Genomic DNA, 17,498 nt, shown 5'->3' with positions numbered 1-17,498 from the left:
CCTGGGCTCACTGTGGTTCTGACCAAAATGCTGAACTAACATGACCACTGGCTTCCCATTTTTCCTCCCTCTTGAAACCTCAGAAGACCTAGAGAGAGAAAATGAGAAAACCGTGGAAAACCCCTTGGGCAGTGGGGACTCTTTTACACTGGAGAATGTGTATGGCGGTATAATGTAGACAGCATACAGAAATGAGGGCTTTTTTGACTTTACTAAGCAGATTCAAGGGACTCGTGACAGTAATGTCAACTTGCACATAATGGGAACACCCTTAGGGTGTGACCGGAAGGCCTAAAAGCACAGAAACATCAGCCCTCCCTTTGCAGGAGCTGATAAGCATGAGCATCCCACCTTGTAAGGTCCATATAAGCTGAACATTTTAGACAGATGATGCTCAAGCCTGACCCGATAGCATCATGGATGGATGCGCTAGAGCCAAAGACTCTGACCTTCTGACTTGTCATAGCTGTTGGCTTGGGACCAACACGCAGCTCTCCACACTGCCAGTAAACAGAGCTCGCTTTGGAAATGCTAAGGACTTTCATCCCTTTGACCTGTTACATAAGAGTCTGTATTCCCTTCTTTGTGTGTTGTATGTTAACCTGTGTGGGTACCTGATTGGTTTATCTGGAAGGTTCCACTCAATAAACCTGGCACTGTGGAAAGACACAAATGCGTTCAAAATGTTACGTTGGTAGCCGCTTTTCTTGCTCGCAACATGTGGGTGCTGTGATGTGCCAGCTCCCTTTCAGGAAGGAAGAACTTATTTTCCAGCTCCTGGGAGTACTGCCAGCACAGACCTCAGCTGTGAGCCTTCTCTGGAACAGGTTTTGGTGAAGAGGAGACTCTTTGCCAAAGGTTATGCCCACTTCCTGGGGCAGATCAAATTCGGTGGTTGGTCAATGTGTGGGTATACAAAGGCCTGGCATGCCTGCTTTATCTCAGAACGACTTTGAAGGACCATCTCAACTCAGAGCTCCCTGTGGGGGGACTGTAGTCTTTGTGGTATTGCATAATAATACTTTTCTTTTTTCCCATTTGTTGCCTTTCCTTCCTTTCTACAGGTGTTGATCCCAGAGCACTCGATAATAAGCCTTCTGTTCACCAATCTCCATCTCAGAGCTCATTTCCTGGGCACCCCGACCTCAGTCAGATGGCCAGTTTGGCCTGGGACAAGCATGTGGTTGAGGGAGGATAAAATGGGGAAGAGGGACCATTGTAGTTCTGCTTTTGCTTCTTCCTACTATTTCCTTGGGACAAACTGTTCTACTTGTATGAAATGTCAGACTCTGGTCTGTGTCCTGAAGAGTAAGATCAGGTGAGATGGAGACCTGTGTTGATATGAAGCTGAAATAACAATAATAAAAAACCTGGGGAACAAATGACCTTGGGCAGTTGCTTCTGCACCCATCTACTTTCCTTTGCGCCAAGGGTTTGAAAGCAACTGCTTTCCTAAGGTTATTTCTTCCTGAGGAGTAAAAAGTAGAGTTTCGACAGGATAAGTTATTTTGTAGAATGAAGAGTGATTGACTATGGTTTTAATGTGCTTGGAGCTCATCTACACCCTCCCTCCTGAGCTCACTTGCCTCTGATAATGCTCCATTGGAGACCAAGGTCTGGCTGTAATCCCCAGGGGGAAAACGAACCAGCCAAAATGAAAAGGCATTTGAGGAGCACAATCTTTTCAAAAACTAGCCAACATGAACGTGGTTCCATAGTGTAGCGGTTAGCACATCTGCTTTACATGCAGAAGGTCCTGGGTTCGCACCCCATTGGAGACATGGTCCATAGTCTACAGCCGTGCCACCCTGAACAAGCCTGACGTTTGACCTCAGAAGCTAAACAGCTAAGCCTGGTTAGTACTTGGGTGGGAGACCACCTAGGAAGACCAGGTGCTATAGGCGTAAAAACAAAACAAAAACTAGCCAACAAAGAAATAATCTACTGGATTACAGATTCCTGCAGAAGAGAAATACTAAAATATAGGCATTAAGAAATTGTTAAAACGGTGAAAAAACATTGAGAGAAGGGAAGATAAAATGAAAACAAACTAGAAAACAAAAAGTAAACCATTAGAAATAATAAACATAAAAAAATAGTTGAAATAAAGAAAAATAAAGATGGGATAATTATGGCAGAGGAATTAGCTGAAGAGTGAACTAGTGATTTGGGAGACCAGATGGAGGAAATTTACCAGACAGAAAAAGGAACAGTCATACAACTTGTAGATATCAAGTTCAGAGTTTTAAACTCACATCTGACTCAAAATCAAATGTTAATTTTAACTCCTATACATTCCTATCATGCTAGGAGGTAATAATAGAGTGGCAGCATAATGACAGATAGAAGTATCCCAGGCTCCATATCTACTCTGTCTTTAGTTCTTTCTTCCTTGTCTTGGTCCTGGCCACCATTGTCTCCTTTCCTTTTGCCTCCTAACAAAGAGTGCATCTTCCACACTGGATTAGCAGATAGAGGGTCATTTTAAAGTGCAAGTGATAGCACTTGCCTACTTAACACTCTCTAATGATTTATTCATTGAGAATAAAATCCTTGCTTTCCTTTACAACCTCATCTCCTTCCAGACTTCCCTCCATTCACTCTCATTCAACCACACAGGCCCTCTTTCTGTTCCTTAAACACACAAAGGTAGTTCCTAGCTCAGAACCTTAGCACTCACTATTTCTTCTGCTTGGAATGTTCTTTCCTGCAATTGCTTCATGGCTGCCTCCTGCTCATTGTTTAAGTCTCAACTCTAACATCTCATTGTCAGACAAGCTTTCTGCTAAGTCACTTTCTACCATAATGCTTCATACCATCTTCTCCATAGCACACATGTCATTACCAAAAATTATCTTATTTACTTGTTTGTGTTTATTGTGTTCTTCCACCACTAGAATGAAAGTTCCCAGTGGGAAGCTGCTTTATCTAACTCATTCTCCACATTGACCCCAACATTGAGAAGAGTACCTAACAAATAGTAGGTGGCAAATAAGTATTTGTTGACTGACTGATTTCTCTAGCTGGACTCTTTTCCCTCAGGCTTCGTTGTTAGAAAATTGGAGGGAAAAACAATTCCATAAAGCTACAGGTTGTTAGAGCCTCAGGGTTTATAGTTTCCTCTATCAAGCAGCACGAAATACCCTCTGCCTGGGTGAGATTCCTCTTTCCTACCATCCCCACATCTGAGAAAAGAGGCTTTGCTAAGGGGTTTCATTAAACATCCTATCTTCCACTCGTTTGGCTTAAAATGTTCTTCTGGAAAATTACCAAATGGAACCTCATCTATGTAAAATCCATTCCTCTAAAAACCCCAGCGTGCTAACAGTGCTACCCTAGATCGGATGTATGAGTCACAGGCAGGAGGGAGGAGGAAGTTGGGTGCTGCTGATGGTGACACATAGCCTAGTGATGGACTACAGATTTGCTCATTATTTGCCTTGAGTTAGTGCTACTTTCTGGCCTCTATATAATCTGCAGCCTGGATTTGCCAGCAAAAGGGTATTTAATCTCCAGTCTTCAGTCCTATATAGACACTTTTAAATTATGCCGCATTCCTCTCAAAATTAAGATTTTCTCTTAGGAGTTCTCAGGGTGGTAGATACTATAGGTTACCTTCCCAATAGCCATTCTTCCCTTCTGCCTGATTTAGTTCATCTTCCTGTACCTCCACCCATGTCCTTTAGGGAGCAAGCTAATCATTGTGGTCCCCTTTTTCTGGATTGAGATGCAGTTGGTTTAAGTAGGAGCATGTGAAGTAATTATGGCCAGTGAGCCTCAAGGGAATTCGACTATGGGTAAGGTTTCTTTGTCTTCGAGAAGAGACATACAAGACAAAGTTCTCTTCTCTGCTGGATGTTGTCCTGTCTGTATTTGATGCCTGGAACTGCTGATGTCATCTTGTGGTCATGCAGGAAAAGAAGATGGCAGTGGGGAAGAATAGAAAACACTTGGGTTCTTGATGATGTGAAGCCTCTAAATTAACCAAAGTCTAGATTTTATTTTATGTTAACTAATCAATATCCTTATATTAAAGATATTTTGGTTGGAATGTTTTTATGTGTGGTCAAAATCACTGTATCTGTATCTAATAACTTACCAATAAAAATGTCAGTTGAAATAGAAATATATCAGTAAGAATTTACTAAATGTCTGCTCTAGTCCATGCACAATATGCAGTAGTTTCATCCCTCAAGGAAGTTAGTCTAATTCAGTGTTTCTCATAAATAAACTTGAATTAATATCATGGGGGTGGAAAAATTAAGGAAGTTGTTAAAATGCAGATTTCTTGGCTCCACTATAGATCTACTAAATCATAATCTTGATTTAGGGTGTGGAGGGGAGAGCAAGAATATGTATTTTAAGGAAGTACTTATGTGATTTTAATGTATTCTAAAGACTGAACAGCACTGATTTAAGACCAGCCATGTGAGTCAGTGAATAAGGCAGGATATATAATAAAGTGCTGAAGTATGAAATATGGAATATGAGCTCTCAGTTGTATAGATATTCAGAAGCAGCTTGGTAAGTTGGAAGGCAAGATAGACTGAAGGTAGAATACAGGTTCTTCCACTTACCAACCAAATGTTTCAGTGAATTTATCTTTAATCAGGCCTAACGGGCCCTACTTCATGTATGGTTGTAAGTAACATACAAGCAGCATATGGTAAGGAGTGGTGAAACCAACGCTATACAGCTGCACTGCAGTTCAAGGTGACTTGGGGCCCATGAGCACTCATGCCATTGGCTGGTGCCAAGGCTATTCAGAAAGATGAGGAAGCTGACCTAAGCCAGCAGAAGGGTCAGTAGAACACAGCAGCCACTCCACTGAGATGTTAGTCTGTGGTCCGGCCTGTCATGGCTGGCCTCAGTGTTGCTGCTGTTTGAAGGAAGCCTTTATGGAGGTCAGCACCTGGTGCTATGTGATGTATTTGCCCACAACCATGCGGACATTAAGTGACACACATAAATTCTGGACTGTAGTTATTTCTTTTCCTTTAGTTTTCAAAGTTCATTTTTAACAGTTATTTTTAAGTGGAGGGTGTTCCTTTTTGAAATTTCTTTTCACACCTAAGATTTATTATTAATTGGAGTATTTTATTAATGATGCTTAATGAAGCACTAAAGATGCTGTTTAGTTCTATTTACATGATTAATGCAAGATAAACAGAGTTTATATTTTTATCTATTCCATTAACTATAAAAAAGAGAATATTGTTTTCCAGCTGTCCTTTTGAAATCAACAACTGGAAGAATACACATTTAAACAATTCTGTTTTTTAAGGGAAATATCATTGTCAAATCAGATCATCCAAAAAATTAAAAACTGAGGCCTTTAACTAGTAGCAAAATGTGGCCACCCTGATGCTTACAACAAATGAAAAAAATAAATCAGTTTTATTAGTATATTATATCAGTGGGACTTATATGTAAATTAAACTGTGAAAGAAATAACTGAATATTCCAGACTAGTCCAGATGGAGTTACTAACCCCGGGAAGAAGAATTCCTAGGGGGCTCTTTCAGAGAGATGTTTGGGTTTTACATAAATCATTGATGATGTAGCAGACAACTGAATCTGAACAGATTTCCCACAAACTCTGAGTTCTATTTCTCTACAGTTCGGTGTGACTTACACCAGCTGTGCTGTCGCTGGCAGATGCATTGGTACACAGAACCTCTCACTTCTCTGCCCGTTCTGTTCTTGCGAATAGAGAACTAAATTTACTTGGGAAATTCTGCAAACCATTTTGGCAACCTGTAATACTCAAGAAACAGAAATTTGATAATTTAAACCCTTTTCTAGAACATGAAAAGGCGTAACTGATGAAAATTTTCATTTTTGTTAAGATCTAATATATGACCGTTTATTTTCTGAATATGGTGTCCAGCAAAATAAATATAAATATAGTGAAATTTTACAGAACATTTTGATGCCTCACAAAAATTGTGTGTAGAATGATGAAATTGAAAATATATGTATTTAAAGTTTCTCCATTGCTTGTTTATAACCAGCTTGGCAGATGGATTTTGGTAACATACAAGCAGCTAAAGAAGCCTGCATTGCAAAATTTTATGTTGGGCTCAATGGTCTAGGGAGGTGAGGGGAGCAATTTGAGTTTCAGTGGATGCATCCAGAAGCAGCAGACCGAGGCCAGTAGGGTTAGGCCAGAACTGGGGTCTGCATAGAAGGGCCCAGAAAGGAGAGGACTCCAAAGAGTAACATGGCCAGAAGGAGACTGGAGAAAAAGACGACCTGTGGATCTTTTATAGAGAAAAGTTATATGAAGCCAACTCCTCATGTCTAGTAAACTTTTAAATACAATTACAGAATTAAAAATGTACTGGTTGCGATTGCCTTCCCTGTGGAGGCAGACAGGTTGGCAAGTGTTTCAGAGTCCCCGTGTGAATGAGGGCTCGGTGGATGTCTGGTTACGCTCATAGGCAAAACATACATAAATGCAGCAGTAAATTGTTTTGATGACCGTTGGTGTTCCTATTGCATTTTGTTGTGCTCTTGAGACATTTTCCCATATTGCCTGGTACTTTTGGAGTGTGTGTATTATTTATGTGAGTCTAGGGGAAAGAACATTATACTTGGAGTTAGAAAACCTGGGTTCAAGTTCTGTCTCTGCCATTTATTACCTTTAACTTCTTTTAGGTTGTCCAGAAGAGAACTCTTTGTTGTCCCATGGAGATAATGACACTTGCCTGCCCTACCCCACTGGCTGAGGGAATCAATTTAAATAATGTACCTGAAATGCTTTGCAATGTCTACAAGTTTTATAGATATGTGTTCTTAGAATAGTTATTAGTAATTATTCGATGGTGTTTTGGGCTGAACCGTGTCACCCCCCAAAAAGATATATTGCAGTCCTAACCCCTAGTGCCTCAGAATGTGACTTAATTTGGAAATAAGGTTGTTGCAGATGTATGTAGTTAAGATGAGGTTATACAGGAGTCAGGTGGGCCCCTAAACCAATATGGCTAGTGTCCTTATAAGAACTGGCCATGTGAAGACAGGGACACACAGGGAGAATACCACGTGAGGATAAAGAGATTGGAGTGATGCATCTATAAGCCAAGGAGGGCCAGCTGTCACCAGAAAGTAGGATAGAGGCGTGGAACAGACTCTCTCCCAGATCCCTCAGAAGGAACCAACTTTGCTGACACCTTGATTTTGGACTTAGAACCTCCAGAGTTGTGATACAACACATTTATGTTGTTTTAAGTCACCCATTGTGTGGTACTGTGTTATGGAAGCCTTAGAAACTAAATCAGATGGTAGATTATTTGAGGGGAGCTTCTAGTACAGGACCAATGTAAGAAATTTATTATTATACTATCTTATTCCTATTTAGTGCTTATAGGTAGCATATCACTTTCATAAACAACATTTCATCCTCACAACTACCCTGTGGCATAAGTGAAATTTTTCTCGATTTAGGTGAAAGCTGAGGCTTGGAGATTATCAGTAACTCCGCTGGGAAACATTTTAACTTGCCTCTTTGACTCTTTCCTACATCACAGCAGCTTTGCGTAGATGAATTAGTAGCTCTTTCTGTTATATTTATGTTTTTCTCAGAGAAGATATATTTCTTCCTCCGCTTTTAAATATATAACTTGCTCCCAACATTATGTAATTTTCACCCAGTTACTTTTCCTCTGCTTGGCTCACTTGTCTTCATGGAGTCCTAAGGATTCCCTTGGGAGGGGCTCCCTCTCTGCTCTAGAGAACTGAGTCTGGTCTCAGTTTGACCTAAGTAGAATGCTCATGCTTGAGCAGAAGCTCTTGGGTATGGCAAGAATCCGGGAACCTCTTGGGGTGGGAGGGACTGAGCTTCACCTGGGCAGCCCCTGCCCAGATTGATTTGGGGCTGCTGAGTGTAATGCCCAGTTCCTGCAGCTATGTCTGCCCATGGCCAGAGTCTTGCCCATCACAGACGGGGGGCAGTGAGAAGACACCGGAGAGAGAGAATAATAAAAGACTGCACTGTGGCTGATGGCAGTGCCTCCAAGGTGTAGCTAAGATTGTACAAGTCCCGGCTGCCTGTACCTCACAAAGGGGCACTCATGGACGAGCGGAAAGCCATGGTTCCATCACATCTTCCATGCTGCAGGAGAGAGGCTAGAGGTGAAGATGTCCCAGGCTGTGTGTGTGCATTGAAAGGATAGCTGGCAGAAAGTGTGGATAGAGGGGTACTTAAGTAAATAGGCTTTGAAGTAACATAGACATAAATTTCTGGGTTATAATCTTGGTTCTGTCAGAACATTATGTGACTTTGAGCAAATATTTCACTCCTCTGCATCCCAGTGTCTTCATCTTTAAGAGTGACACTATCCACCTCTTAGGGTTATCTTGAGGATTGAATGAGATGATTAACACGGAATAAGAGCTGGAGGCTGTAACAATCAAAATGGTCAGTGGTGCCAGGGAACTGTTGAGGGTAGAAGAGTGTCTGCCGGGTAATAAAAAGTATTCTAACAACCCAGAGTGCCCCATGTATCACTTTCTTCATATCTGTGCAGACTATTTTGAGCTCTCTCACCTGGGAGCTAGTTGCCCTCAAAGATGGATATGATATTGCAAAATAAAACCTGGAAGATCTCCAACCTAACATGACTTAGCCCATAGAAAGCTCAACCAACAGCATTCTGTCTTCCTTTCTCGTGTACTGTAATGTGAAATATCTGTCTTCATCGCGTAGCAACAAAAGCAATACATCATGGTAAAATAAAATATCTGCCATGATACTAAGAAAAAAACCTTGAAGATGAATAATTTCTAGACCCTGAATGCCGTATTCTATCACAAGGAGAAATCATTAATCATTTATTATTTTGGCCATTTGACTTACTGATAGTTTTATGTATCCAAATTTTAAATAGCATTCTTTGGCTGACAGCCAGACTCTCATTTTCCCAAAATGTACTACTGGGAGAATTCCTGAAATATGTATTGTCTATAGCCTTGCCCCGACGACTCCTCATTTTCCTGATCCAGTTAAGCATCATTGTTCAAATTTATACTTCCCTTTTTATTCCAGTCATCTTTGCCCCTTTTCTGTTTCTGCCACACCACAGGAATGTTCCTGCCTTAAAAACTTTTCTCTCTTTTGAGTCGTCCACATGGCAAACTCCTTCATCTGGTCTTTATTCACATGCCAACTTCTCATTGTGACCTACACTTGTCGGGCTGTCTGACAATGCATATCCTTTCCTCCTGATAGAACAGAAGCTCTATGCAGGCAGGGGTCTTTTTCTGTTTTGTTGACCAAAGGCTCTACAAACGCCTAGCATAATGCCTGAAATGCAGTAGATACTCAATAAATATTTGTTAAGTGAATAAATGGTAATAATCAATTTTTGAAGACCAAAGGATCTTAGAGGTAGAAGGGACCTTATCAATTATTTGATTCATTTTTTTAAGGAGTGTCAATGGGAAAAAACAGTGATTTATGGGCAGAATTTGTTTTCCATTCAAAATTAATTCACGTGGGGGAATAATGTATGTTTTTAAACCTTAGTCATTTTATTACATAAGGGAAAATTTGTGAGAAATTGTGGGCAGAGTTGAGAAATAGCATGTAGAGGCATCTTTCTAATCCACATCCTAGAAATAAAATCTGGGTATTAATTTGAACAGTGAGCCCTTAGCAGTCAGGCTGTTCATCACCCATCACTTAAAACCCAGCCCCATTTTATAGAGGAGGCAGAGATTGCCCATAGAAAAGACTTTTTCTTTTTCTCATGGTCACATAGCTGATTAGAGGCAGATTCAAGAGTAGACCTGAGGTGCCTGGCCTCCAGGAAGTGCTCCTTCCACCAGCAGAAGAAAAAGAAGAAAAGCAAAACAGACTTTGGTGCTTTCTGCTTAAATGAACACTAGGTACACTTATAAAATCAGTGGATGTCTGCTCATTGTGAATCAATGAACATATGGAAATCAGAGTTATTTACTGCATTTAATATAGTGTCACCATAATTGTCTAATAAATGATTGCAAGCATTCCTTCTTCCCCTGCCCCATGGATTATTAATATGACCTAGCAAGTAACAAGTACTAATAATGTGTGAGTGTTGCTCCAACTGCCTGAGGCTGAGAAAGGCCCCGTAGACACTCTGTCTGCCTATCTTTTTAATGTGTGTACCTCTAGCCAAAACTTGTTTATAGGATAGGCATTACCTCTTTGGTTGCTGGATTTTCAGTTGTTATTATTTGCTTTTAGTATTACCTACATATATATACCCACATAGATATATAAGGCAGAACCTCTGAGATATATAACATACATTGAGGCAGTTTAATGAGTCAATAATGACTTTTACTTGTATAAGTACTCTGTTTGCATATCAATAAATTAGTTGCCACTCAATGAGTACTATGACTTGAAGGATGAAGTTATTTTACACCTGATTGTTTTTTATGTTTATTTTATTGGATTCAATAAGTCCACTCAAAATATCTGCACTGATGATTGAAATGCTTGGGTGCCATTTTGCTTTTCCAGATATTCAGCTACTCAGAAGTCTACCATTTTAAGCAGAGCCCTAAACAATCAAAGTCCCACCATTCCCCTCCATTAAATCTGTCAACGATCCACATTCAGTATACCGTGGTAGCCTGCTGGTGGGGTATCAAAAACATGAGGCTTCAGAGTCTCTGCCTTTAGGGAGCTTGCAGCCTGTTCTGGGAGATTAGTGGGGAGAGACCAAACAAAAACTAACCATCTCAGGTGGTACATAGAAAGTTCTAGTTATACAGCTTAGCAAGAGAAGAGATGTGGGAGTGATCAATGTAGAAATGAATGTTGGAGCCAGATAATCTTCGTTATGTTTTTGCTTTGAATTTAGAGTATTTCTCACCCTTTCTCTTAATTTCAGTTGCTCTGGCATCTGAGAAAAGGCAAATTTTTCCTTTTTCTTTTTAAGTCTGTTGCCATCTTCCAGAAATTTGTTCCCTCATTTCCTGGGATGTAGGTCACCAGCCTGGGCTAAAGAAATCCACTTAGATTCATAGCAGAATTTGACAGATCAGAAGAATGGTTTTTGTTTTCCATGCATCATATGAAGAGTTGGATGGAAATTAGTGTTCCTTTCTCCTTGCATGGCAAGCTGAGCTAATATATCCATTTATGATCGTTATTTTTGTACATACCACATTCATTGCCCTTAACTCAGAAAAAATGTCATCTATCCAAATGTCATTTTTAAACAATTAAAAAAAAAAACCTGCCCCTTTTTTGCTTCCATTTTCTCTAAATTTTTCACATAAGCAAATACAAGTTATGGGCAGCGTGAAAAGAAAGGCTGAAATTCTTTGGTTGAATGATTTAGAATGTATTAAGTCCAGTTCAATAAGGAAAAGGGAAATTGTGAACTGAACATATTGCACTAAAATCAGTAAATTAAAATTTTTTACATTCATTATAAAATATACTTTTAAAAAAGGAAAATTCAGTATTTAGATTTATCTCTTCACTTTTCTTTTGTTGGGTGATTTTTCCTTGGTGGTCATGATGCATATTTTAGGATCAGAATTATTTTAAAGTTAAATAGGCCCTAGAGAGCTTCTTTTCTAACCTCTTCATTTGGCAAATGAAAGAACTGAAGCCCAGAGATATTATGGGACTGATTGAGGTCACACAGTAAATTGTGGAAGGACTGAGACTAAATCCCAAGTGTCCTGAAAACATTAATAGGTGCATAAGACCTAATCCTCCTTCAACAGGTGGAATAGAAAACAACTCAAAGTAATATGCATTGCCTCTGTGATCCTGCCTTTTCAAACTGGAATTCTAGAACCTTTTGGACATTGTGCATGTATCATTAATATGTTCTATTTCCAAGTCTCCAGAGTTGTCCTTCTTCTATTAACCTTCCCTGGATGAACTCCAGGTGAGGCACTGTAAACAGCTGAATCAAAATTTTCTGACGGCTAATTTAATATATTTCAAATTTTCCTGACTTTTTTTCATGAAATATAAACAGAGTTATTTGGTTGATTTTGAAAGTCATGGTTAACTATATCAGATCTTGCTGTATGCCATTCATTGCCTATGTTGTATTACTTTATTCATAAGTCTTCAGGAACCTATGGAGGTTATTTAAAGGGGATGCCAGTAGAATCGGCTTGCTCTGTCCATCAGAAGGGAATAGGATAGAAAGGTTCATCTTTCTGAGATGGTTTAATGCAGTCTCTTTCCAAAGCAGAGGACTAGTTTAGATGAACTCAAAGATTTCATTCAGGCACTTTAATCTCTAATTGAATCATTAAACACAGGAAATAGTTAAAATTAGTTGTAATTTACAGACTTACTTGTCAACATATTCAACTAGATCTGTAGAATTCTTGGTTGACATTTTGGCTGGAGATACTGTCATCTAAAACAAAGGTCATGGGTTTAAAATGTATCATAAGCTTCTTTATAGAGAAATCCTATCTTATCCTTATATCAATGTTTTAATTTTACCAAATATATAATACAGATTACAATAAGGCCAGTTAATTTTGCATACATCCCTTTTTTATTACTAGAGACTAAAACTAAAACCAAGTTCTGGAAAGATAACTAGAGAGTTGCATTTCATAGATTTGGTATCACAGTCAGGAAAAACTTTTTGGAAAGGTCAAAGCCATAGATTTTTCACAGATAATTTTTTAAATGAAATATCCATTGGCCGAGTTATGAAATAATTCCTCACAAAGTGAATTATTTCTGATATGCTGAATTCTGAGGGGAGTCAGAAAATTTTCACAAACAAAGCCAAAGACTAGAAAACAAGTCTATGCAGGTTATTTTGTTTTCTAAGAAAGATGGATGTCAGATAATTATAGTCAATGAGAAAGTACAGAGCACAGTTTTGTACATAACTTATTAGCATTAAACATAGCTGGCCATATGAACACTGAATTAATTCAACAACATGGTACCACAAGAAAGTTCTGTTTGCATGAAAGTTCATAATTTTGCAGCATTTCTAGGAGTAAAGAGGATACCAAATGTACTCACTGTTTTGCATATGCTGAAACTGTTTTCAACTCTAATGTTCTTTTATTTTTAAGTTTAAAAAGAGGACACATTTTTATCCTTATTTTAATAGCCCATCACTGAACTGGATTCAATAGGGAGAGAATGAGTGGTATTCCACCTCATTTTAAAACTTAAAATATGTTCCTAGGATATTTTTTCTTGGTTTATGTTATTCTATAATGGTGAGCAGAATATGTTAAGACCCACATACAGAAATCATTTCTTTTGCAAATGCCTAAGCAACAACTACTTCTTATTTTAAGGCCTAAGGAACTTAATTAGAAATCTTTCTCCTCCAATAAAACTTAAAAATAAAAGATAAATCAATGATTATTTAAGCTAATAACACTTGGCAATAATCAGGCTCTTGTGACCTGGCCCCCTTGGCGGTGGGCAACAAAACAGATTCAAGGCTGCTCAGGATGGAGCCCGTGAGCTGCCATGATAGTGCTTTAGACCCTCTCTTCTCACTGCTGAGTGGGGGTCTGCAGTGGGTCCGATGCTCTGAAGCCCAGTTTTCCCCCAGAGAAGGAATATACTGATCCACTGGGTGCCCAGGTATCCATGTTGTGAAAACCATCCTAACTCCCTAGAAAATGTGACTGGCTTTCTGCCCTGGTTCGTGTTTTCACTCCAGTTTTCCCCTGGAACAGTGCTGGCCCCTGGGCTCCTCACCTGCTAATGCCAGCTCTTTCCTTCTCTCCTCTCCACTATGACCCTTGGCCTGTAGGAGTCGATCTCTGTTTTTCTTCAACTGGCTGGTCTCTGGTCTTATATGTTTGGTGCCTAGTAGCCCTTTCTAGGAACTTGTGGAATGAAAGAATATAATGAACATTATATCCAAGGACACGAAATTACTGGGTTTTTGTCTTCTTCTTCTTGAGTGAAAAAATTAGATATGTATCTGCTTTATTTTACTAATTTTTAAGTCTTATTTGGAAAATCGTAAATAGCATCCTCTCAAAAACACATGTACGACTCACATACTTTTAAAGTAACAATGGTTAAACCTTATGATGGAAGAAGATTCAGAAAAATATAGAAAAATAAAAGATACAGGGAAAAAATTTTCACTTATAAGTCTACCTAGAGCAAAAGCCATTAACATTGTGGCATATTTATGTCCTTTTTTTTTCCTATGCAGTTTTTTAAGTGTATCTAAGAAAGCAAATTATTATTCTGCTAATTGAATATAGGAGTCGGCTCTGTTTTATCCCTTTTCCTCCCAGCTAGAATGATATTATAAAAAGTCACGAACAACTTGGCGATTATTATGGGATTCTTTACATGTGTCAGTTTTCACATTTTATAATAATACTTTAAAATGTTATGGTCCTTTATAACTTAATGGCTTATAAAATACTTTCATGTATATGATGTGATTTTATTTTTCCAGCAGTCCCGTAAGGTAAGAATCATTATCTTTACCAAAAAGACAACATTGGTTACCTCAAATAATTGAAATCCTTCTTTATTACAGAAAGAATTTAAGGTGATTATTTTCATAGGTGAGGAATCTGAGGAGCAGAGAAGGACTTGTTGTTCAAGATCAGATAATAATAGTAGTAGTAGTAGTAGTAGTAGTAGTAGTAGTAGTAGTAGTAGTAATAATAATAATAATAATAATAATAATAATAATAGTTATTGACTGAGTCCTTCCTACCTGCTCAGCCCTTTCTTTACTTTAGTGGCTCATTCAAACCTTACTTCTTTGTATGATAGGCTTAATTAGCTCACTTCATTGAAGAGGAAACAGAGAACTTAAGTAATTGCCAAAAGTCACACAGCTAGTGTGTGGTACAGCCAATAGATACAAAATATCAGTGTTTGATATTGTGCTAGCTTTCTAGTGGTCTTCCATCACAATGAGTTGGTCAGGTTTTATGAGAATTATAAAGCAAAGTCTAAAAACACTGCTTCTTTGAATGTTATTTTTCATTAATGGGTAAGATGAGACAAGCACCAATAAGCATTCTATTCAATTATTCTTTTCCATTTTAGACATAACGTCTGTATCTTGAGTTTATCAGTTTCTTTTGAATCTTCATAAAAAATAATAAATTTTTTGTTAATTTTTAGCCCTACATATTAAAAGTCAGTCCAAGGAATGTAGTCACACACTGAGACCTTTTTGCTTTTCAGCTTATGCTGTCATCAATCACTTTATCAAAGCAGGAAAAAAAAAAACCAACGGGAAATTTGGATACAGTAAGAAGAAAAACAACTCTTCCTGGATTCTTTAGAACTTTCTAAGCAATACTAAGCTTTAAAGAAGATTAACACATATTCTATTTTTTATAAGAATATCTAAAAGTACTTGCTTTCTTTTCTTGGTCACTGGCTGAGCCAGGAAGGAGGCCATCAGGTTCATCTGGCTGTTCCTCTGCAGTCGGAAAGGCACTTTTGTTTACATACGTATCTAGGCAACCAGAATGCTGAATCAGATCAGGAACTATGGCAAGTGAATTTTTGCAGGGGCGGTAATTTTTTTTTTTTTTAATTGAAGGTAGTTTCTGAACATATGGTGAAAGTTAAAGAGAGGCTTCCTATTTGTTTTACACTCACCTCTTCCTTCCTCCGCTTCTCAATACCCCAACTCCACCAGGCCATAGTCACACCTATATATCTAGAAGAACTTAACATCTCAGGTACTTCCATTAGACACCTCGAGAACTGTGTTAAAATGCATTCATTTTGATCAAATCATTATAAAGTAATAGGGAATGATTTCTCACCCTATTGTGCCCAAGCCACCCAACAGCCTGCTTTGGGATTTATTACCTTGTTTATGTGTAATATGAAATATAAGTCAGATAGAGAAATTTAGAGATCTTGAGTAATCCATGAGACAAATAAATAGCTGAACTCATAATGCTTGACTTCCTGGCTTTATTTTTTGATTTGATTTTTTTTTTAAAAGGAGTAGAGATTTTCTCTCTCTCTCTCTCAGAAACCGAAGTACTAAGGAACCTTGATCATATTCTGACTAAAGTCTTCGTTTCTCTGGGACATCTTCCTGACTGTCTCAGCAGCACTGTGACTGCAGGGGGATCTGTGATGTCAGTAGGGTTGGTCCCCACTCTTAAATCATTAAGTCCCTAGGATTTAGGGGCCTCAAGGATCTTCTTTATAGTTCATTGTCACAGAAGTCAACAGGTTTGTCACCTCTCTGTCCCATTTAAAAACTGATATTTCACACCCTTCCCCTGATTTCACCTTCACGGTTTGCTGAAAGATCAGTTTCCATCAAAGTAGACAAAGAAAATGAAGTGCAGTACTCCCAAATCTTTCTCTACCTTGCTGGTTAAGGAAGCTAACTCTTCTAGGCCACTAGGGGGGCTTTCACAAAGAATACGGCAATGAGAGTTGAGGTGGGACAGGGCTTTAAATAAATTGAAATATTGAACTTTGGCTTCGTAGAGAGAATTTCATTCAGTTATTTAGCCAAAAATATGTGGATATTTCAGCTCTGAAATATTTTCCTGAGTCTTAAAATTGGAATTTGCATATTTTGCTGATAGTACTAGACTCTCATATACGGGAATGGTATTATTGGCTGAGTTGCTTTTCAAATTACGGTGCTGGGTTTGCCTTGCACTGAGGACACATGATGTTCAGGATACTGAATGACAAACTTTGATCCCACAGATAAATACCATCTATGAGTTTTGGCTTCAATGGTATGTTTTCTAGTGCAAAGCTAAGCCCTTAAAACTTAGAGATCTGGTATTTAATGGTTCTTAAGCATCCATCATTTTATCAAGTGCCAAAGGAGACTGACACACCAGTGACAGAGGACAAGTGGCTATCGACACCAGGAGAGTGAGTTAGAATCTTGACTCCTTAACCTTACTGGTATTTACTTTGGGCAAAATTACCTTACCTCTTCAAACCTCAGTTTTCTCATCTGTAAAGTGAACTAATAATAGTGACCTCATGAGTTAGTTGAGAGGATAACATACACTTAAAGTGCTCCACAGAGTGCCAGGGAGGCAATCTAATAAGCTGTATCTATTATTAGTGATTATTTCACAAGGTTGCAATTATCCAAGAAAGAGAAACAGGATCTGTGTGAGAAAAGAAAACTGCATTTGACCTTGCTAAACAACGTTTTGAGATACTTGTTTCCCTTAAATTCAGTTTTTAATTCCTATGATTTAGCTAACAACAACAAAAAAAGGCCTGAATTAAAATGAGTCTAACTTGTTAATGCTCTAAATGCTTAATTTTTAACAGAACAGTGCACATGATATATATGCATCATGAATTTCCACCTGCCCAAATGTGCATGTAAAATCATTCCTTTAAGTTAATGATTTTGTAATGTAATGATTTCTAATCTAGGCCTAAGTCACAAAAACCAAGTGCTCAAATTCAATCTCAAAAATGTAAACATATTATATATTGATATTTTAAATATAGGAATAAAGGATTCTTTATAAGATGGTGTTCAGTAAAGAGATTT

At 38.4% G+C, this 17,498-nt stretch overlaps 1 protein-coding gene across 1 annotated transcript in view; it reads right to left on the bottom strand.

Annotated features, from left to right (window-relative positions):
* FAM81B (family with sequence similarity 81 member B) overlaps nucleotides 1–15,933 on the bottom strand; it is a gene marked incomplete at its 5' end in the record, with an annotated part of 48,000 nt that extends 32,067 nt beyond the window's left edge. The window contains 3 exons of the mRNA XM_039875116.1: nucleotides 12,319–12,383; nucleotides 15,355–15,454; nucleotides 15,896–15,933. Coding sequence (XP_039731050.1) covers nucleotides 12,319–12,383; nucleotides 15,355–15,454; nucleotides 15,896–15,933 — 203 coding nt within the window. The remainder of the gene's footprint in view (nucleotides 1–12,318; nucleotides 12,384–15,354; nucleotides 15,455–15,895) is intronic.
* Between the last annotated feature and the right edge of the window lie 1,565 nt (nucleotides 15,934–17,498).

Source organism: Pteropus medius, unplaced genomic scaffold, assembly GCF_902729225.1.
Source record: "Pteropus medius unplaced genomic scaffold, Ma_sr-lr_union100, whole genome shotgun sequence".
Lineage (NCBI taxonomy): Eukaryota > Metazoa > Chordata > Mammalia > Chiroptera > Pteropodidae > Pteropus > Pteropus medius.
The sequence above is the reverse complement of the archived record's forward strand: the minus strand, read 5'-3'. Positions and strand labels throughout refer to the sequence as shown.